The sequence below is a fragment of the Ptychodera flava genome, chromosome 17 (genome assembly GCF_041260155.1).
Source record: "Ptychodera flava strain L36383 chromosome 17, AS_Pfla_20210202, whole genome shotgun sequence".
In the NCBI taxonomy this organism is placed as follows: domain Eukaryota; kingdom Metazoa; phylum Hemichordata; class Enteropneusta; family Ptychoderidae; genus Ptychodera; species Ptychodera flava.
This window is the reverse complement of record NC_091944.1, coordinates 20279521-20302749: the sequence shown is the minus strand read 5'-3', so window position 1 is coordinate 20302749 and position 23229 is coordinate 20279521. Positions and strand designations below refer to the sequence as shown.

Genomic DNA, 23229 nt, shown 5'->3' with positions numbered 1-23229 from the left:
CTGACGGTACAGAAATTGAAGAGGACGAGTGTAAATCTTAAGAACCTCAGTCCATCTCCCATGTAGATCTAAACATTGAAGGGACAGTAACTGAATTTGAAGTTTCTGTATTTTTGTTCAAGATTAACAACTGTTTTTTCAGCTTTGCTGTCAAATGGGTTTATGTGTGGCATCGTCTGTCAACTTTTTACATCCAAACCGTCTTCTTCAAAACGGAATTCCGCAATGCATATTTTTGACTCTGCAGGTGAAATGTTATCGTTAAACAGACAGGGCAACACAGCGCGTTGAACATTTGTTTGACAAGTTGACGTCAGATTTCCAGATTTCGACTTATCGAAAGAGTGATGATCTCATTGAGGTCAGAGGTTATCATGTAGGTTGGGTTCATCCTCTGCCAACCAGCGGACGTTGATACATGTATACAAACCATTGTTTTGCATTGAAATTACACTAAACTGCAATATTTGAACGTTTACTACCTCCCACAGCAATTTGCAAAGTATTCTGCCGCATTTATCAGTTGCCCTCTCATTACGCCTCATTCTGCGAAAATCCCCTCTGCTCCCTAGCTCCCACTCCCCTCCCCTCTGCGCCAAGTAAGTTCCTGCTGTCCAACCTCTCGTGAAGGATTCCTTCTCACATAATTACACATCATTACCCGATTACTTTTTAAAACTTGCTTACATCACATGTACGGGGCGTCGAACCACACAGGCTTGATAATCATTTTAATTAAGTTAAAAGAAGTTCATCATTACAGACAACATATCGTACTCTTCCGATGAAGAAGTTTCGAAAACTTGCCAGCAGAAAACGGTGTCCTACCCTCTACTCATCCGATAGTTCACCAAAGTTGCCAACTGAAACAAATAATAAAATTACATGTAAACTCCTCTTGTGGGCTCTTGATAGGATAAGACATTACGCTCCCGCTAGACCACAGTTTGGGAATACCTCAGCGTGTCCTCGTAGGCAGTTTCATTATCAACATCTCATCAATCGATGCTAGGAGACTGTATGGAATGTACATATTTATCAGGCATATGTCTGTCACTTGACTCCGATGCCACATATATGCTCCATGAAGTTGCATTTTGTAGTTACCGTAGAATGCGCCTCTGGAAAGGATATTGGGACTCTACATTTTCTTACAATATGGAAGCTCATTTTGAAGCTCATGGGGTAAATGAAGTGTTAACACGCTTATGAACATCGAAAATTTAATTTTGTCTCCATGATAGAGTGAACATAGGGATGGCGGCCAGCTGCAATAATTGTAGCCTTGGTTTGCCGTGGGGCTTTGGCTCCTGTCGTGCGACTCGTGCTATATGCAACCAAGCTTGATGACTCCGCAAGCCACACCGAACCAAGCTTGGTTGGGGCATAGCGCGAGCCGCACGACAAAAGCCCAAGCCTCACGGCCAACCAAGGCTATGCAGCTAGGATGGCGGCCATTTTGAATTTCATGTATCGGTAAATATTGGCTGATGTGTTGCTCTGGTAACAAAATTTTACACCGTGAAACCCGATTTTTACTCCTGATTTTGAAAGAGAGTGGTTTAATGTTTCCTTGAGGAAAGTTTGAACAAAGGTTTACGGCTTTCATTGCCGGGGCGCCAACTAACCTAAATGATAACCGCCTATAATAGGTTTTTGACCAAGAGAGCTACAGGGCAAATATCCAAGATCGATATTTTCCGGTTTACAGTACTTGTGTTATTATTTTGCTGACTCCGCAAGCCACACCGATCGCGAAGCTCACCTGGAGATTTTTTTCGCAGGAGGAGTTTAATTGACGATATAGATGTCAGCGGGATTCACTTATTACATCAATGTAATCATATGCAACGACCTATGAGCTGTGTGATATGCTTTTTAATACCTCGTTTATTTACTGGTGTTAAATTAAGGGGGCTTATAATGAGGCTTTGGCCTAGTTTCAGAATGACTCGCTGGTAAATTGCCGCCTGAGGTTTACAACTGACAGTCACGCAGTTATTCTTTTAATCTAAACAATGCACAGTACTAGAGATTTCCACAATACATCACGATTTGTACCAACGTATATTCCCCTGTGAAGTCTACCATGTCTCCCATGTGTAGACAAATTCCTGGACCACTTGTAAAAATTCTGAGAACGTACTTTTAAAAACACCTTTCTTCTCAATTCCCATTTTAAAGGATTAAGAAAATTGTGCTTGATTGAGAGAAGAGAAAGGATTTTTGTAAATTTTCCACTGATCGTGTCCTCAGCCATACAGAATAAAGTGATGGAAAGTAGGGAGACTAGTTGCACCTGTTTTATGAAACAAAAGGATATTGATTTTTTCCAAATAGAAAAGACAAAAGAAATTTACATGCTAACTATTTTCAGAGAATGACCCCTTCAGTTGGTAATAACTTGCTTCCCAAAACTGTGACATTTGTAGTACCTGAAGAATGTGACTTTTATGGTTATTTAATGGTTTCTTTGAAATTTATACTACAATATTTCAACGTACTTTTAATAAATATAATTAATCAATTATCGTGAGACTTCACATTATTGCTTTTATACAGAACTGAAAAAGTTATAAGAAAACTAACGTCGTTGGTACAAATCGAACAGCATTGTGGTAATTTATTGTACTGTGCAATGTACCGTATTCTAGTGGTTGAGCATTTTATACTTTCGTTGAGGATTCAGGTACGCATTTATGCCTGGCGTGCTTTGAACAGAAGCAGCTTGATCATTGGTTTGTTACTATATACAACGAACATATAGCTACAAACGTAATATATGATATTTCCTATCCTGGCGATAGTTTATCCGTTATTTTTCTTAACCTGAATGTCCTTTTGCTACAAATTTCAGCAAACAGCATTACGTAACATTGTGATCTTCATAGTTTTCAATTGGCGACAGCTGAGATAAAAAGATTACATAATGCACTATTATATAAAAACAGAACTTGTTCAGCAAAATTGTTCTGTACTTTTATATTCTGTGCAACTCATACATCAATTCGGTTGTAGATTATGAACATGCATGTCGTGTTTTGCTTAAAAAAGATTAATTTACACTGCTACGAAAGAGTACATTAAAAGACGTATAAATCACTGTAAAATAGCGGACGCCAGACACGTAATTACGCGCAAGAAATGTAGGTGCCGGTGTTCAAATTTGAACAACTAGTGTTCGTATTGTTAATACCATGTTAAATATTAAAAACACTGAAGTTCTAAACGTGAACACCTAGTGTTAACAACCATCTCCTTCAATTGTTCAACAACTCGACTAACAACCATCTCCTTCAATTGTTCAACAACTCGACAATACAGAAATTTTACAATACTGTGAAACAAATAACAATCTTTTGGTTTTTTACCTTACTGAGGCTACGTAAAATTTACTACTGCCTTGCTGTCAGGCAAACGTACACGGACTTTGATTTGACGAATTTCACACTAACTGAAAAATATCTCCGGTCTATAATTGCTGAAAGCATGTTTTTTTTCTGAAAAAAGCAAGTATACAAAATAATTTTGCACATTTTGTACGGGCTGAGATTTTGAAAAAATGAAAAGAAAATCAGAAAACCACCATGAAGGTTTTAATTTTAACAGCTGCGTGCAAGATGCGTTCTACTCCTAAACACTTGGTATTTAAATTTTACACATATTCTAATCCTGCATTAAAGCGGAAGGTGCGACATTTTTCTTTTAAACACACGCTGCAGTCGTTATCGTACGGAAGGAAGACCAGAAAGGGTATGTATTCGCTCCAAAATAGTAAAAGGTTTTAAGTTTTAAAGCAGCTTTTGACCACAGTGGAAACAAATCTTCAGACTCTTCTGTGTAATCCATGCACGATTTCGTTTTTGCTGGTTATTTTATGTATCTTTTTGTGCAAAATAAGTAATAAAAAAAATTAAAAAACAAATCTGTATTATTATCTTGTGAAATGAATTGTATCGTTGTTTGAATAGCTAAAATACGTGAAAAACAACTTTTTTTCTTTCAGTGGCTAGTATAATAAACACATATGATGGTCTATTAGTATAGCTACAGTTTCATGTAAAACACTGTGATTACGCAGCTGTGCTGTGTGCAATAATGCGATGATCCTTGGCCCTAGCGCGATCGTTACGCTACAGCACCGCTGCGTAATCACAGGTAGTAAAACCATAGGGGTAGTACAAATGTCCGTCCCCAGGGGTAGGGGCGGGGCTAGGGGTGTCTTGGTCTCAGAACAGGTTTCTTCTTGCTATGGTTTATTTTATTTTAATACGTTTGACTATGATATGTATTGCCAATAAAGATTTATACTGCTAACCTTTGGTGTCTTGATCTCGCTCCAGGGTCTATGGTCTTATGTTAGCACTGGTTTTGAAACGATCGATTTCTTTTCCTTCGTCGCTGTGTCACATATTTGTCCTTTGACAATCTTATGCGAACTTTTATCACTGTGCTACGTCCATTATCTGATGCGTTTGACTGCCTAATGCGCCAAAGCTAACGAAGGTAAATACTTATCTGTGGACGCTGTCACCAGATTATCACAGGATTAACTTTGACAAAGTCAACAACGAACGCACCAGCAAGGTAACCCTTTGTTATGCCTGAACAGTTGTTACAGAAGTTGATGGTACAGAAATTGAAGAAGACGAGTGTAAAGTTTGAGAACCTCAGTCCATCTCCCATGTACATCTAAACTTTGAAGGGTCAGTAACTGAATTGCAAAAACCTTCGTCTCCTTTACGGGTGTTTCGACAGCTTTAATGTTTGGTAATCAGGTCCCTAAGAATGACCTTAGTCAGATTAATGCAAGTTGTGATATAATATTCAAATTTGTATTTGACATGGCAATTTTTGTCAGTTTTGGTCAAAAATCATTAAAAATCTTCTTTAAAACTGTCAATTGGACAGCTCAGATATTTCGGATATAGGCCTCCAGGGATAGCTTTTTTCCGATTTTTGGAGTCATGCAGAAATATCTAAATTTGTATTTTAAAGACAATTTTTGTCATTTTTGGTCATTTTCCCCACAAAAACTGCTTGTCTAATAGCTTTGATATTTGGTATACAGGTTCCTAGGCATTATCAGAATGTGGTATATTCAACTTATGATGAAATCGGCTTTTTTATTTTGGGAACAATTTTTACCAGTTTTGGCATTGTTTATCAAAAATTACTCGTCTGAGAGAGCCTTTATATTTGCTAGACATGTTCTTAGGGATGATATCAGTTTGATAGGTGAGCTATCAAAGATTCTCTACCTAACACAGTGAGCTCTGTCAGCCGCTATGACGCTTGTTGTATTCCTATATTGGTGGGGAAATGGCTAAAATTTAGTTTGTTGCAATCGGTTCAGACGGCGGTTTCCTTTTAGAAGTGAATTTCAGTAAGGGCTGAAATCGCGAGTAGGTTCAACGGCAAACGCTTGTTGATATACACAGAACAAATAAGTGAAACGAAGTCAAAATTAGGTAATATGTTTTTAATTTCTCAGAAGCAGATTTTGAAATGTCACTTATTTCATTGTTAATTATAGAAGATATTAAAAACAAGCAAATCCTTTTCTTCATGGAGGAGTTTGTTGGCAAAGGAAATAGGTTTTAAACTGCCAAGAGCCCACTTTACCCACTTTCTCCATATTGTGCCTTACTGTAACACTTTGACAAGTTGACATGCTGTATTCACTGTGGATAGAAAACTATGTATCATACGCATCAGAGAATCTTTGACTATCCTTTTTCCGAAATTTGTGTGGCTTTACGGAGAAAATGGCTTCACGTCACGAAAACATCTTACAATACAGGTGTAGCATTTCATACATATACATGTTTTCAACAGCATTAGTAAACCAAATTTGGAGCTTTTTCAAATCATAATATATTTGTACGTGTTTGACAAGTATGAACATAAAATTGATCCATATCATGTAAGTAAAACCTGCTTTTGGAAGTAGTTTTCCATGCTGATTACAATATATTTTTTGAAAAAAGGTTCTACAGTGTTTATGTGAATTTTTCTTTTATTTATGTTTCGATAGGAGAGGTACCGGTGTTAACTCTGTGGGTGTTTTCCCTAGACCAACTTAACAAAGTTGTTATATGTATTTGTACGTCTTACACAAAATGTTTGTATTTTACTCGAGACATAGTTAGTGTATTTTTAGAATAAAATAACGTTAATCAATGTCACTAGTCTGTTTTGTTATTTCAAGGCTTGAACACCCCTTGAACGCCTAAATTAAAGGTGTTCAACAAGATTTAGTGCATATAGTGTGTCCTAGAAATTAACACATCTGTCGTTGAACGGCGTCCATACGTTCAAAAAGTGTTACAGCCTATTGAACGCGTAAATGCGTTCAATTTTTTGAACACGTAGTGTGCAAATTTGCACGCGTGTTTCAAAATTCGAACATTGGTGTTAAACATATTTGAACACTTAGTGTTAAATTTCGGAACATCCAGACGCGTTCAGACGCGTTCAAAATATGTTACAAAAAGGCGTAAACATTTAACTTTACAGTATAAGCAATACCTCTCGACATTAAATGTGTAGCCGAGGGCTAGTGATCGCCAATAATCTGAAAACGTGTGAAACCCATGTTTGATAGAAATTTGTAAGCCTTTTACAGTGTAAATCGAGATGAAAATTAATATCATGTATAACCCGTTATCTCATTTGTATCATCAGATAGCTTCTATTTGATATTTTTCTTCCTCTGGCATACACGTTGTTCAAAACAGGGAAATTGCCATTATTGACAGGAAAAAAACTGCTTAGGCCAAAAAAAAATAAATAGTTTGTTTCTCATCCCCGCGCGCGTCAATGTAGACCCGCCGCGCCAACCTTTTTTTTTTGCATCTCAAGAGGGAACGAAAAAAAATGGAAAAAAAACCCAAAAAACTAAGAACAAATTAAACCGTTCAGATCATACCAAAGCAACACAAATATTTTATGATATACAAAACTGAACTAGACAGAACATTGAACATCACACAGTGCTGTAACATTCCATTCAGAACTGTACACTATGTCATTGAAAGCTATCAAAACTGCATTCTGCACTAATAGTCAAAAAGCAGCACTGTTGATATGCTAAAAATTTGCTGTGCATTTATCTCTGCATGCATTCCTATGTTCTCATGTTGTAAGCGCGTTGTTGTTGATGGTTGAATAAAAAAAAAGTAGCAGCGAAAAAAAAAAACCGTGTCACCGCATCATTTTGCAAGATGCCTAGGATGAGAAACAAACTAATTTTTTTGGCCTTAGATTGGCATGAACTGAACTGAAAGAAAGTGAAATCCTGAAGGTTTACATTAGCCGATGAGAATTCTATAAATCGAAACCCACACACAACATGCGACTACTCCGCTGGGTGACAGCTACAGTACACGTATCGCATAAACAGTCGCATTCAAGTTTCGCATCCGCATCGCATCGCATTCGCATACGCACCGCATCGGCATCGCATCATTATTTTCCTACGTCGCATCGCATCGCATCAACTAGGGAAAACGTAGACCGCATCACTGTCGCAGACGGAGGATGCATCGCATCGCATCGCATCATTATTTTCTTACGTCGCATACGCATCGCATCGACAAGGAAAAAACGTTGGTCGCACCATTGTCGCCGCCAAAGGATACGTTTCATCGCATCGGTCAATCACCTCGGGTAGCATCGCATTCCGGTGCTGACAGCTCGACAAATGTACATGCATCTCTTTGACAATACAATTTATTAAGTCGGTCACATTTTACCGGTTCAAAAGGAAAGTTGAATTCTAGAATGTTTTTTTATTTGGTAAATAAGTAGTAACGTTTCCTGCTAAAGAATTATACCAAATAAAGTATTGTTTCTGTAACGACAGTAAGTGTGACATTCACTATCCTTTTTACGCACATGTCTGATAATGCCGTCCCTTTCTTGTTTTTTTTTTCTTACCTCGTTTTTCCTAAATTCTCTATTCCATACAAAGGTATTCCTTTCATGATCGATTTCAGAAAAAAATTCTGATGTGACAAGTGTTTTAATTTGTTGTGGAACTATTACCTTCCGACCTGGTTGACATGATAAGAATATTTCTGTAAACCAATATTTAAGGAGGTATGGGTTTTTCATGTCGAATGTGTTATGTTTAGACAAATACCGAAGTCGCATTTTCTTACAAAAAGATAAATCTTGACTAGTGGACATATGCATATAATTCGTACAAAGCCATAACGTTTTCATCGAAATATGATGTGCAAATAAATGTGCCCAAGTTATTCCTTGTGAGGAAAGTATATTATATTATCTTTATAACTCAGAAAACAGCCATCACTTTTATGTACAATGTCGGCACAAATTTGAAGATATTGCGTCATTTTTGTTTTCTGACTTATTACCTCAAGATTTAATTTATGCGTAGGTTATCTCTTTTATCGATACCATGTTGTCTTGTTAGCGAAAATCATATTTACAGTCTATACAGTCTATACGATTCTGTAGCTATTATCATAGACATTCTAACATTCGGTCATGCAAAGCACGGTTCCTCAGTGTACTAAATTACAATTGTGGAATATAAATTTATTAATCATTCACGTACAGGGATTTTCTCAACATTTTCATTGCGTTGATATAGGTTTCGTTTACTTCACCTTTTTCTTACAATTTGTTTTCGAATAAAAATCCCAATGAAGAATGTTCACAAATTCGTATGTGACCCCACCTACACCACACTTTTTTCATTGCTTGAACAAACCTCGAAGGTAGCAGCGGGTTAAGAATGACGCAATCTGTTCTAAATCTTGGTTACATGTTCGATTATTGATACTAAGCTTAACCTAACGACGTTGTTTGTTAGCCCACAGGGTATCGCGAGCAATATTCGTCTGGAAGTTATGAATATGATCAATTTCATGTTTAAAACTTTTTTCATTTATACAAACTTACCTGTGCCTAGTATGTGACCTATTACTTACCATAGCTATCTCTGTATAGTATTTCAAAGAAAAAAGTCATATCTGTCAATTGCCCACCCTAATCCCTTTCATTTATTCGTTCTGTCGATCACCAACGTAGGGGCTTATCGCCCTGACCAAATAATTCGTTAGCAGCTCATAAGGTTGGTCAAGGCGATAAGCCCCCCGTTTCAGTGTTCATTTTCTTCAAATTTTCACGCATTGACACTACAAATCTACACAATTGTGCCATAAGTATTGAACTTTATTACACAGGCTGAAATTTCCGTAAAAATGTGAGCGAATCGAATTTTTGAATTACTTTATGGGATTCCAAGGGTCGCATACGGATTTCTGCGTTTTACTTCGTTCCGTTTTTGGCACTGAATCGTAACTTCTGGAGAGTGTAACTGGGTGCCACGTCGACGGATCAGCCTTATTTTTATTTATTTATTCACAATGAAGGATTTCCAATTTACAAGCACAATTGGGGAGATAACCCAATAAAGTCGTAATCTTCTGTGGGGCCTTTAAACAATAACAGCAAAAAATAAAGGTTAAGTCTATATAAATGTGAGGCTAAAAAAATACAAAATCCGAATAAAAGCAACATAAAAACTTATTTTTTCACATTGCCAGGATAAAAGTTTTTAATGAATGAGAGAAAATGCCGAGAGAGTTTGACCGGTTGACCTCGCTGTTAATTTTATGCAGGAAATTACAATAACAATGCTTGGTCGAATGACGCAGTGCCTTGAGGGTGGGATCACCAGTGGTATATGGGGAGGAGTACCTTCCCGATGGTGATAAGTGGTGCAGATTACCGTCGCCTAGGTGACTGGCGTATACGCGTGCCAAAAGACACCTATGGTTGATTTCCTGTTGACCAGTCGGATGGCAGAGTTGCAAATACCTGGACTGAACCATTTGGTTTTTTGTGGGTGTCGGTGGTACTTTGACAATATAAGTAAAAATGCACATATATTGAGTTTATTGTCTTGTTATGAGCGGCCAGTATTTCCAACAGCATAAATTATGTGCATTTGCCCTTGAAGGAATAAATAATTTTCGAATAAAACATCGCGAATGTAACTACATTCCTTAAGCTCGACGTACACTTAAGTGCCCCAAAGAACCATGAAATCGCCCGACTTTCGATTGAAGAGATGAGTTTTGCCAAACCGCGTATACAGAAAAGTGGCAGATGACTTTATTTTTAGAATCATAGACAGTATAGCGAGATGTAAAAAATGTGAAACAGGCTCCCCACCTAACTATCCTAAATGTTTTTGTGTCGAGTTTGTGTTTGATTCGTTTCGAAAATGTGTTCCTACATTCTTATCCGATTGTTTGTGTTAATGAAATGTTTGTTTCGCTTTGGATATTTGTAGAGAAGTTTCGGATTAGTGTTGTGTGGGGAAAGCTTATTGCGAGACGCAGCCGGACCTATGTTGTTACAAAAGTTGATAGAGTCGCCCTTTGGCGCTTGCGTTTCGAAACCCGAGTTTGGTTTCTCATCAGTCGCAGTGTAGATTCTTTCCTTAGTTTGCATTTGTGAAAATTTATTTTAATGCATTTTAGTGGTCTTGCTTTCCGATTAGCGAGGCAAGTATATTAATTTTGGTCACGTTTTGAGTCCGTTTGGTGGTTCGGTTGTTTGTTCTATATTTCTTTACTTCGGTAAATTTTGTTTTGACTGGTGTGTCTTTTAGATTTTGCGGAGGTTTGTGAATTTTTAGGCAATAAGTACCACTGCGGGGTACGGATTTTATGTTTATTGGATCAAGATACTTACAAGTATCCTGGTTGATGTGCTTGTTCTCGTACATTTTAATTAATAGTTCATTTACTTTGTTTACTGTTTGTTCTGGCTTGTTGTGTATAATACTGAGTGTTACGTAATTGCCTTTCGCATTCGAGTACGTAATCGTTTGTGTTGACAATAACGAAAAACCGACCCTTGTCGAAGGGTTATTTTCCCAAAATTTGTCCAATGTTTGCAAGCTGGTTTATCGCGATTCTTTTGGCACGCGACATGTTTTTTTTTCCTTGTTTGAAAGGGTATCTCTAGAAGTGCGAGTTTAGAAGCTTCAGATAGCTTTCAAGTTTTTGTTTTTTTTGTTGTTCGTGGAGTCCAATTTGACTTTTCTTTGAACTGGTGTTGTTGCGATTGTTTGTGTCTCACGATGTAGCGTAGTCACATTATACGACTTTATTTGTTGAAATCCTGAGGTGGTTTTTTCTTGTTTGGTTTTGTTGGTGTCCGAATGAATTTTAAGGCTTTTGCCTAGTACTATTTTTCGGAGTTTCATAGTTTGAGCGATGATAGGTTGTTGTTGAATTTCATGTTGTTGTCGGCTTTTCTTTGGAAATAGCTGATTTATTTCCACGGCCATGTTTTCTGTTACGTTACTGTGATTGTTTATTTTGTATTTAATGTTGTGTTTCAGTTGTTTGTTATGTGTACGATTTTTGTTATTTCTTTTAAGTGTTTGTGTGTTCTATGTCATCTTATCGTATTTTTTGGTAGTTCCCTTTTGGAGTATTTGGTGGCCTTGAAAAGGGCCGCTTGGTATGGGTTTTTGTTAGCGCTTGGCGCGTTTGTTTTGGCGATAAGCCTAGCTTTTTATGCTTCTTTTCGCCGATTCGATGTGCTTGGTGAGTAGGGTGTTTGCCGCCTTCTTGTCACTGTGTGTGCTTACATGGACAGTCTGCATAGCCCTTGAATGTGGTCTCGATTTTGATCAAACTTACAATTTAGGAGTATATATCAAAACTGATAAATGATTTATGTGATTACTGTAGCTATAGATAGGCTACATTCAGGACGGGCAGCGACGGGCAGTAATTAGTAGGCAAAACAGGTGGTTTTCACCGTGGGCAGAACTCGGTGCAATGATACTGAACATTAATAGTAAGCCTGTCACCTTGAAGGTAATGCTGTAGGTGAAACAAGGACACACGATGGTACAAACAACACCACAAGTGAAACGTACACACAGAAATGCACGCGTTCCTACGTTGTGCCCACCCGGGCCACGCGATTAAAATATGACTGATACTGCTGGATAGTGTTAATTGGGTCGGTAAACAGTCAATTAATAGTTTAATTGACTACCTGGGTGATTGGCAGGTCGTGTCCAACGACGCATATGCAAAGCAGGCCAAAAGACAAAAGCCCCCAAAGTTATGACAGCTGGCCAGGGGTCACCATGAATACGTAATGAAGCTTCACTACGCAGAAACTGCGTAGTCAAGCCCTTCTTAAAACCGGTCAAACTCTCTCGGCATTTTCCGGCATGCTTTTAAAAAACGTTAAAATTAGTGCTACATCTTATGGTGTCTTTTAATGAATTCCAGTCCACTAGTGTCTGCAGCACGCATAGCAAACGTTCTCTGTCCACTTGCAGTGCGGAATTTCGGAAGAAGCAATTTCAAAGTGGAAGCTGCACGTGTGTAAAAATCATGAACATTTCTGAGTGGAATGATTGCTTCTATAAGATAAGGTGGTGCTAAATTCATGATACATTTATCTGTTAAAATACAGGTAAAGTAAAAAATACGTTGCTTGATAGATAAAACATCAGCAAGCTCAAAAATGAAATCAGTTGAAGTCATAAAATCAGCATCGAGAAGAACTCTAAGCGCTCTCTTCTGTAATTTATACACTCTGTCAATATTCTTGGCAGTCGTAATTCCCCATACAACACAGCAATAGTCTAATGCTGATTGTATCAAACCGAAGTACAAAGTTTTTCTGGGGTGGAGCGGAATGAATTTGTACAAACGTCGAAGTAGGCCTATTCTCTTACTCAATGAAATGCAGACCTTATCAATATGGTTATCCCAAGACATTACATTATCTAAAGTTACTCCAAAGATGTTTTTAAAAGGAACACAAGATATTTGATGTTCATTAATCGATATATCAAGAGCGTTCTCCAGTGTCTCAGCATTGTATAGTTTTTGCCGAGAGCCAACTAGCATTACGTTTGTTTTACGTTCGCTGATAACCATGCCATTGACCTTTACCCAATTGGAAATAGGGTAACTTCATTTTGAAGTGAACGATTTACATGGGAGATTGAGGCTCCAGTCCTAGAAGGGTCTAATCGTCAGCATACATATCAAGATTTGAATTTTGTAAAGAGAGTGGCAAGTCATTCATAAAGATTGTGAAGAGAAGAGGACCTAAAATGGATCCTTGTGGAACACCAATATTTATCTTTTCCCTATCTGATAGTTTGCCCATGTGGCAAACAATTTGGAAGCGGTCTGACAAATATGAATTGAATCAATTTATTACATCTCTATTACATCTCTATGTAAACCATACAATGATAATTTCTCAACTAAGATCTGCAAGATCAAAAACTTTAGAAAGATCCAGGAACATTATTCCAGAGATGCGTCCTGCGTCTGTATTTTCTAATAATTCGTCACAAATAAAAAAAAGGAAAAAAGTAGTTTTGACAAGAATGCTTCTTTCTGAATCCTGACTGCTTGTCGTAAAGAAGGTCTCTATCAGACAAAAATTCATATAACTTATTGTGTACATGATTTTCAATCATTTTTGTATAGCTGGTAAGATTGAAATGGGCCTATAATTTGACATCTCGTTCACACTAGTGTTACCCTTATACATAGGAGTTACTCGGGCACATTAAGGGACGGTGAAATAATAGAGGCACCATAACGCAATAACTTTGCGTTGATATTGTCAGTACTGTCGATTTAGCATCTAATAACATTTTTGTGACAAGGAATGCGAAATGAATTTTCAAGGACTTTATTTCTCAAATTATTATTTAAAGAGGAAAAATCGATATTCTTATCTTTTGGAACGTTAAGCGTTTTTGAAATATTCACAAAATGGTAATTGAAGGCATTTGCAATAGCAGAAGGGTCTGTGATCATAGCGTTGTTAACAACTACAGAGATATTTTTATGCTCCATTGGTTTTATTATGTTATTGTAAATATTCCAAACTGCTGTTGGGTTTGAGCCTTTGATTGAAAGTTTTTGAGTAAAATAAACCTTCTGTGTTTTGTTGATCAGATGGACAACTTTGTTCCTTTCCAGTCTGTAATCGGCAAGTTTGCTAGCATCACGTTTCAAGCTTCAAAAGGGGATCCCTTTTACGCATAGCATTGAGTACATCTTAGTTCATCCAACCCGGTTGTCTGAACTGTTTAACACGTTTTTCGATAAATGGCCAGGTGGTAGCTAGTGACTGTTTCGAAAACAAAAGCTAACGTGACAAACGTGAACAAAAGCCGTTACTTTATTCAGAATCCACCACTTTTCACTTTCACGCCTAATTGAGCGAAAACAAAGCGAATTACAAACAATCTAAAGACACAGTTTCTCAAACACTTAACCATGCTGATTACCACGGTAACAGCTTATCCACAGCCATTACCTACTCGTACTTATACTTATTAAGTGACAAACTCAAAAACGCACATTTTTGAGCAAAACAAACAAACGAAAATAGGTTTCGAAACATTTTCACAACATTTTCGTGATCTTAAATTGGCAAGCTAACAAAATATAAAATGCTATTCTGATGTATAAATTCATTTTAATTGTGAAAACCAGTTATCACCTGCATCTAAATTTTTTCATACAAATTGACTTCTTGCTACTCTTGTTCCAAACAACATGGAGATCTTTTTATTCAAATGATAAAGTGTGAATTGATGTCATCGTTTGTCATCGGGAAAAGGTTTGTGATTCATCCACAGACGTTTGCGGGAATCGGATCTCTCCTTTGATCAACAGCATGTCGAATACCATCATACAACATAGTTAAAGTTGTTGCCCAGCCTCCATTAAAATCCAAGTCCGGGAAAACGAAATATTTTACAGTCGTTAACAATGACCATCCATGTGGGAAAGCGGGCCTGTGACGTTCGAGCGTGTGTCTTGAGAATAACCCATCCTGCCGTCAATTTTAATCGCTAGCTTGCCAACAGTGGTGGTATATTGGATGAAGCTAACCGCCGGGCCACCGACTTTCTCGATCTGCCGCCATCCCCTGCTTCCAATACTGATGGATTTTCAGATTGTGAATATCTGTAGGATATGCAATGCTCCTTGACGAAATGTGTTGGTGATTCAGCTTATGGCATGCTTATGCTATGGAATAGTCGATAGCTAATTTGTCACATGCACCATTGTGTCAAATTTGAAATATCTTGAGGGAATCTCAATCGATAGGCGCAGGTAAGAAAATATAACTGCCTTCTAAAGGTTTCCCGAAACAGGGGCGATCTGAATTGAACTCATGACCGTAAACGTAGCCTAGCAACTGTGTGTTGTTTAGTGTACCGTGTTCAGAGAAAGTAACAGAAGTTCATGAAAAGGGTGATCGCTTGTAAGTGAAAGACTTGTCTGAGAACGATTCCATTCTCTGATTTCCCTATTATTTCAAATGCAACATCACAGACAAACTTTAGGTGCTATGATGAAAACACTTTGATTTTACTTTGTCAATATACATTCTCACATTCGTGAACTAAACACCCCAACAGTTACTCCCGCCTTCGACCAAATGATTTATCTAGATTATTAAACTGCTCCCTTTTCAGAACGCAGCATTTACCATCCGGTGACATAGTCCGAAGAAAATACATGTGCATGATACAAAATACATGCACGTATTGGAAGAATTTTCAAAAGATCGGGCAGCGTATTTTTATCACGTTTAATTTTGTACACAGCAACTTTTGCAAATTTCTGGATAACATAAATATACTTCGAGATGTTAACAGTTCCGATGTGTTACATTGCAGAAAAAAACTAATACATTTGTAAAGTGATCCACCGACAGCGTTCTCCGTAACTGTACGCCCAAAAGAACCTCTTTGTTTCAAAGGTATACAGGCTCCAAGCCACAACTATGTTGAACTTCGGAACATGTTTACTGAAATGCATTTTTGAGTTTCTAGTACCTAATAACGGTCATATCGCTTTAGCTGTTAGACCTGCTTTCGCCAGAAACCGACCATGATAGTGCAGTGCGTTAAGGACTGGTCAGTTTCTTCGGCCGGGGGAGGGGCGGTGGATTAATTTTTGCAGACGTCAAAAAGTGGCTGATCCCCGGTCCCTATTCCAACCTTCGAAAAAAGGGTGACTCCCTATTCCAACTTTCGAAAACAGGGTGACCCCCTCCCTGCTCGCGACAATTATAAATACAAAAGGTGGAATATAAATTCAATAAGTCACTTTAATATAATATATATATATATATATATATATATATATATATATATATATTATATATATATATATATATATATATATATATATATATATAATTTAGGGGTATATTTTAAACATTCAGTCATTCTGTGTTTTAATGAAATTGTTTTCATGTCAGTTGTAACATAGGAACTTAAAAGTGTATAATCTATAGTTGAAATACAGTGTTTTGAATGAGCTGTGAATGTATTCCACACTTTTATGCATAACCAGATGTCCAGAACTATTGTACGAAAAATGTGATTGTGAAATATTAGTGCATGTTGCTTTCTAATACTGAATTTTCATAGAGAAAACAGAAAAGTGTCAGGAACTTGTCATGCTGTTCATATGAACTGCAGATTTCACACTGATTAGTACACTTTGCAATACAGACTTTCAATTTATAGACATCAAGATATTTCTGACATATATCTCTGATATTTAAAGCTCCATAACCTGTATCTTTTGGCTATTTTCACAGAACTTTTGCTTTGAGGTTTCCCTATACTTTCTGCATTGAATCCCTAAACTGTAATTTAATGCCAAGTATTTAGCATATCAACACAACCTATAAGAGTATAATCTACTTTGTTATTGTTGAAACTTTTATTCAAGTCCGGACTAGAATTCATTTGTAAACAATAAACAATGATCACTACACACATACAAGCTGTGTTGAAAAAAAGAATACTCGAAATATCAGCATGACAAATGGATTACGGTCAGACACGGTAGTTGATATACAGAATACAGAAAAAAACTTGCCATAAGTTACAGCTTATGTCCTTTTAAAGTACTGCGCCCGAAGGGCTCACCGAAAATATTAAACATCCAGATATCTCTGATATATATATCTGATACGTGAAAGTCATGCGGCTGAAGGGCATGCTGAAAAGTACAGGCCTTTGCTGCTAATACCTCCCCGTTTCACAATGTGTGCATACCAGACATTGAAACGGGAATGTAAGCAGCAAAGGTCTGTATGTTTGTTATTTTAAAGGAAAGCGCCCGAAGGGCGCGCTGATAAATTTAAACATACAGATATCTCTGACATATATATGTCTGATATATGATAGTTTCGCACTTGGAGGGGGCTCTGAAAAATATGTCTTATTATTATTCAGTGAAGTTACGCACCTGAATAATGAAATTTGTGGCTGGCACAATGCATTTGAGGCAAGTATGAGCCCGTGAACACGATTGGAACTAATTTGGCAAAATTGGATTTTCATAGTTTGCAAATTTCTCAAAAGTGTTTGGTGCCATATAGCTGATTGTTGCAATATCGCAAATTACTCATAAAAACAAGTGTGTAATATAAAGTAAAAAGCAGATGAGATAGCATTTGTAGACTAAATCGACATTACTTCACCATCCAACTATCCAAAATTAGTTCCAATCGTGTTCGTGTCGAAATTCAAAAACGCACTGACCCCTATTGGGCATTTCTAAAACATGGTGACCCCCCTATCACCAAAGTCAAAAACAGCGTGACACCCCCCCCCCTGAATCCACCCCCAGGCCTAAGAAACTGACCAGTCCCTAATGCTATTCAAAGAAACCCATTCTTAGTGCAATGACCGCCAACAGTTCAAACGTGGCAAGCTTTACATGTTCTTATGGTCATTTCCCGTAAAGACATTTCTCTTAAGCCAAAAAATAAATAACTTGTGCTGTTCCGATAACATGGCTTTCAAAAATAGGGTAGATAGGCAGGAATTTTTTTCCAAAATATTTTATTTTTAAATATGCGCTTTTTAGGGATTTAGGGCGCTCAACATTGGCCACAACATTTCCAGAAAAACGTATCATACATTAAAAGTAGTAAAAACATAATATAAAATTATAAAAACATAAAAGACGTCGTCGTTCAAGCAAAAATAAATGCCAGGTGATTGAACACGTGATTTTACGGTTTTTTTTTTCCTTTTTTTTACTTCCTGTTTACGTTGCTCTAAAAAGTTTAGGGTCGGCAGGTAAAAAATAGGGGTAGGTCGGGTCATCGGATTTTCTTTGGCCTTACATAGAAACGTGCCTCTCGTTGACATCACGATTCCACAAAGTCTTGTGCGTCAGCCCACATATCAAGCAATTGACGTACCAAGACTGGTTTCAACGACAAAATATGCAAGGAGACAAAATTGCAGTTGGCAGATTTTGGCGCTGTTGCTATAGTGTCGAGGATATAGCAGCTTACCTTAAAAATAAACGGCACGATTACGCATGTCAACCCGCCAAATTTCCATTCCCCTGTCAGAGCCGATTCGAACAAAAACGGTACGCATATCGTGCTGAGGGTCCAATCGGCACCCGCCAAGTTCAACAGAAACACATTAAAAGACCGCTTCTTTCGACTGCCCGCGATCAGAGCACACGCCACCACCAGGTTACTCGTGGCAGATAGCCCAACACCAACGGCGAATACAGTGCTCAACGTAACCACAGTTCCGTGAGGTAACGCTGGTAGTTCCCAACCGACAATCGAGTTGTTGGCCGTGCAGTTTTCAACGCAAGCGTCGACTGGACTCGATTCGTTCAGTTCCATCTCTGCGTCGTGATAGGATCACTTCTACACCACCTACGCAGCGCTCGAATTAAATACCATTATGCAAAAATCGGACGAATCTAAACTCACCCTTACTCAAAAGGAGTTTGCTTTTCTCGCTTAAATTCATTGAAATGCCGAATGTTTGTTCTTAACTTATAACAAGGAACTAATAAAATGTTGGCAAAAATGTTTATTTTGCCAACTCACCAATTAATTATAAGTGTCTCTTTTCCCAGTCCTGTTCTCGAAACAATACTTTTGCACTTTTGCCAGGCACCAATGACCTTGCAATAAATGACAACGCGGACACCCCTTGTTTCCTGGGCAACCCCTCTTGAACCAGTCCTGAATGGTTGCGGAATGTAAAAAGAAACTTTACGAGAGAGGGGAAAGCAAGTAATTGTGTGAAAAGCGCATCCTCAGATGTTACTGAGATAAACAGTGGCCGCATCAGGGATCGAACTCGGGTCTGCGGCGTGAGCCCCGAGCACATAACGTGGCAAGGGCAAGACCTGGACGCCGAGCACATAAAACATAGGCAAGACCTGTTCGCAAGCTCGCCATCCCTAAAAATGGATGTTTCGGTAACCAACTGTGATGGTGCTATCCTGTTCATGCTCACTGCACACGACCCGGATTAAACAAAGACAACATAAATGCAGAAAATAACACAAGAAGTTCTGCGAAAACTGCAATTCCTAAAAGCCCCGTCACCTTGATTTATTCCTCCGCATCTTTGGTCTGTTTGTAAAATGCCTTTTCTGAGCTTGTTCCGCTCCCCAAAATTATGTCGACATTTCCCGAGTTCGATTTTGCCAACGCACTCTGCGCGTGTAATATCCGACAATAACGTGTTGACATTTGAATTTTAGTCAGGACAAGAATTTATTTTTGAACTGCAAACAATGCGTGCTAAACACTATTCGTCGTGGTTAAAAGGCAAACACTTTACATCGCAACAAATCCTTAGGAAGGATTGGAAGTTACAATTGTTTTTCCACTACAAAATAATGAAATACTGTCCACATTGGCGCCATCATCCCTTCAATATCAAGCGAAAAAATGTTTTCTTTTCAATCTGTCCCGTATTCAAATAATATCAACAGATGGTAAAATGCAACCCCGCTGTTTACTTCATCAAAGTCAGGAGTTTTTAGAGAAGCCATATGGTTCATTTCTTATTTGGTAGGTCATTGGATTTCGGAAATATCATGACGTTCGACGCAACATTTATGATAAAAAGCGCCACCCAGCAGCACCATCAAGTGTAGCCGAAGTAAGCCGGACGATGTACACGTCGACTAAATTTTAAGGTGCTGGTACTGCTTGTATGTCAACAGTTATTTTTATTTCATATTTTTATTTACAATCTTCATATATTTGTCGGAAATTCAACGGGTGTGCATGTGGAGGCGGTGCATCCATTTAACCCACAGGCACTCGGGTCAAACCGCGTGCGGAAGCCATGTGATAGTAAAATTGCTGTCACAGGGCTTCTTACAGTCTGGTTGACTCGATTGCCAGCGATAAATATATTGCGGTCACTTTCGCTATACAAGCTGTGACAACTGAACTGAACAAATATTATGTCGCACGTGATCGAGTATTTATCAATGTTTTCAGTATGACATGACAAGATTGTCATCTAAAAATGCACCCACTATTTGCATAAAATGTAAAATGTACATAAAATCGGATCCTGCCACAAACTTCCTGTGCACAGAATCGTTTAAATCGTATAGCACAATATCCAATGAACAACTGTGTATTCAGAATTTTATAAAGATTTCTGACACCGCAGGATATTAGCCCTATACCCTGCTTATGTCGGTCAGTCAGGTCAGTGAATCTAGCCTTATCAAGAAGATAGTGGAAGTAAATTAGTTAAGCTATAAACGACAGAAATTTGCAGCATATATTCTACACAAACCATAAACCCACCCCTCTCCTCCAAAGGGTCACAAAACCAAGGGTCAAGGGTCACAGCACCAAGGGTCAAGGGTCACAGCATCAAGGTTCACACTGCCAAGTTCAATCTCTTGACAGTGAATGATGCTAGCCATCTTCTTGAGCATACCGTGTAGTCAGTTGACATGACAGGTTATAATAGGTATAGGCCAATTTCCATCCCACACATGGCTCCGTTTGTTTCCAAATGAAAGTGAGTTACTGCTTTGGTTAGGTGAACATAAGAAGTCTTTAATTATATCATGACAAGCGAAAAAATTACAATATAAAGGGAATTTATGACTGTGCAGTTCTGAAACTGAATTTAAAATACTAAGGTGACGTATTTATCGATGAGATGTACTCTCTTTGTTTTACGTATCATCTATACTAACAAGAAACTATGAATTTGATTAAAAAGGCAAGTTAAATTTAAGAGACATAAGCTGTAAATATTGGTGATATTTGTTTTGTGCTTTTCTTACACAAAACAAATATTTTTCCTAAATTCTTTATCCTTGTGTCGTCACAAGTGCTGTGGTTGTGTCACGTTTGTTGGCATGGCAACCCCACTGTATTTCATTACAGTGTTGAAATACAGTGTCGTAGCCATGCCAACAACTGCATCATTTTGTGCACAATATGCATTACATGTACCAGCATGAAGAATTGCCCTCTATTCCAGACTAATGTAAAATTATAAAGAATATCATTAGGAATTACACAGATATAAGATTAACAATTTGAACGCCAGGATGAACTTTGAAGACGGACAAGAACTCCTGTACGGGCAGAGAACAAAGACGCTGGAAAACACTACACTCAAGTTTATCAATAAAATATAATAATCGTACACTCAAATCAATCGATCAACTCTGAATCAAACGGACGCTAAAATCAACCTCAAAGTCACCTCAAATTATAATTTATAATTTGTACACACAAATTAATCACTCAAAAATCAGCATGATGTAACATAGGTTGACGACTGAGAACTTTAGGTCTGCGTGCGTAATTCTAAGCATGTATAATATTCAGGTTTCGCTGAATTACAATTTGAGAACAGTAAGATATTAGATTAAATTTTGATTTGATTTGATTAACTTGAGTGCCAAAGTAATCTGATTATGTTTGAGTTTCGTCTGATGTAACTTGAAAGTTCAGTTTTAATTGAAATGTATAAATTTTAGATCAATTGTCAGTGTCAATGATGACAGTGCTGACACAAAATCACGGTCATACTTACACTTTCCTGCATCTCGTTTCTGTTAAGTTAACATTTTACCATTGATTAAAAAAACATCTATTCTATTTTCCTGATTTAAAAGTGTGGCGATTCGGGTTTTTTAATTTGAATATACTTTCAGTGATATTTCTCTTCGCCCTTTAAGGTAATATGCACCTCGAAAGTAAAAGACTTAAACTTTTGCTCAAACTTTCGACCATTCTCTTACCAAAGCAAGAATAAAAATGAGGGGTCTATATGCAAACTTGGTACTAGAGAGACGAATTACTTGTGATTTCTCGAAATTCGAAATTAAAAATGGCCGCCATCCCTGTGTTAACTCTATGGGGAAAAATAATTTTTTAATTTTTGAAAAACTAAGACGGTAAAAACTTTTCTTTCGTCAAGAGCTTCAAAATAAGCCCCCACAAGTGGTAGGCCAGAAGAGAATTGATAAAATTTGAAGGCCAGAATTTCTGTTCTACCTTAACAAGTTTCAGAGCTTGATGTGTCAAGATTTCTTTCTGTCACGGTTTTATCACTCTTCACATGTTATTCAGTCATCTTGATTGGCTGAAACCATTTTTCACGTGATTTAGAACAAAAAGTTATATAGCATGGCTTTGGTAATATAGCACAAGGCTTATTTTGTCCAATTTAGAATGTGCCTAAGCCCTTGGCCTAACCCAAATCAAGAATGTGAAAGGGAGAAATGATCCCATGAGTTCTTCATAAGACAAAATGGTCCTTGTGTGTGTTATAGCCCTGTTGAGTGTGCACGCATTTATGTAACCCCTCACTGCGTTCTTGAATAGCACGCATCGTTTCTGCGCGCGCACCACATCATCATGTGCATGGTTGTCAGTATAGCCGTGGCTCCAAGTGATATTCCGCTGATGAAATGACATTTTAGTACAATTGTGCACTAAGTGCCTGAGGAAAAGTACAAACGACATAGTCTCCGTTTTCAGACATCATTTGGAGCCGATGATCATCAACTCCGTTATAAATATTGCGATCGGCAAGAAAAGGAAGTTACGTTTCACTGTAGCGAATATCGATACTTGGCTATATTTTACGCAAAGTTACGAAAACAGAAGTGTTTGTTCTGGGTAATAAAATTAATAGCAAGTGCTAACATGGGCAAGATCACGATTTGTTGCCCGCCAAGAGACGGTGCTAACAACGATAATATTAATAATACTCTCGCCTTCGGCCTGGACATCATCATTGTGATGAGCACCATCCCTTCGTCGGGCAGCAAATCGTGATCTTATACCCTGCCTATCACGTGATATCATTCAATTTGTCAGCTCTGC

At 37.8% G+C, this 23229-nt stretch overlaps 1 protein-coding gene across 1 annotated transcript in view; it reads right to left on the bottom strand.

Annotated features, from left to right (window-relative positions):
* Positions 1-18761, bottom strand: part of LOC139116483 (prolactin-releasing peptide receptor-like) — a 35703-nt gene extending 16942 nt beyond the window's left edge. The window contains exon 1 of the mRNA XM_070679103.1: positions 18388-18761. Coding sequence (XP_070535204.1) covers positions 18388-18735 — 348 coding nt within the window. The 5' untranslated portion in view covers positions 18736-18761. The remainder of the gene's footprint in view (positions 1-18387) is intronic.
* Positions 18762-23229: the final 4468 nt, after the last annotated feature.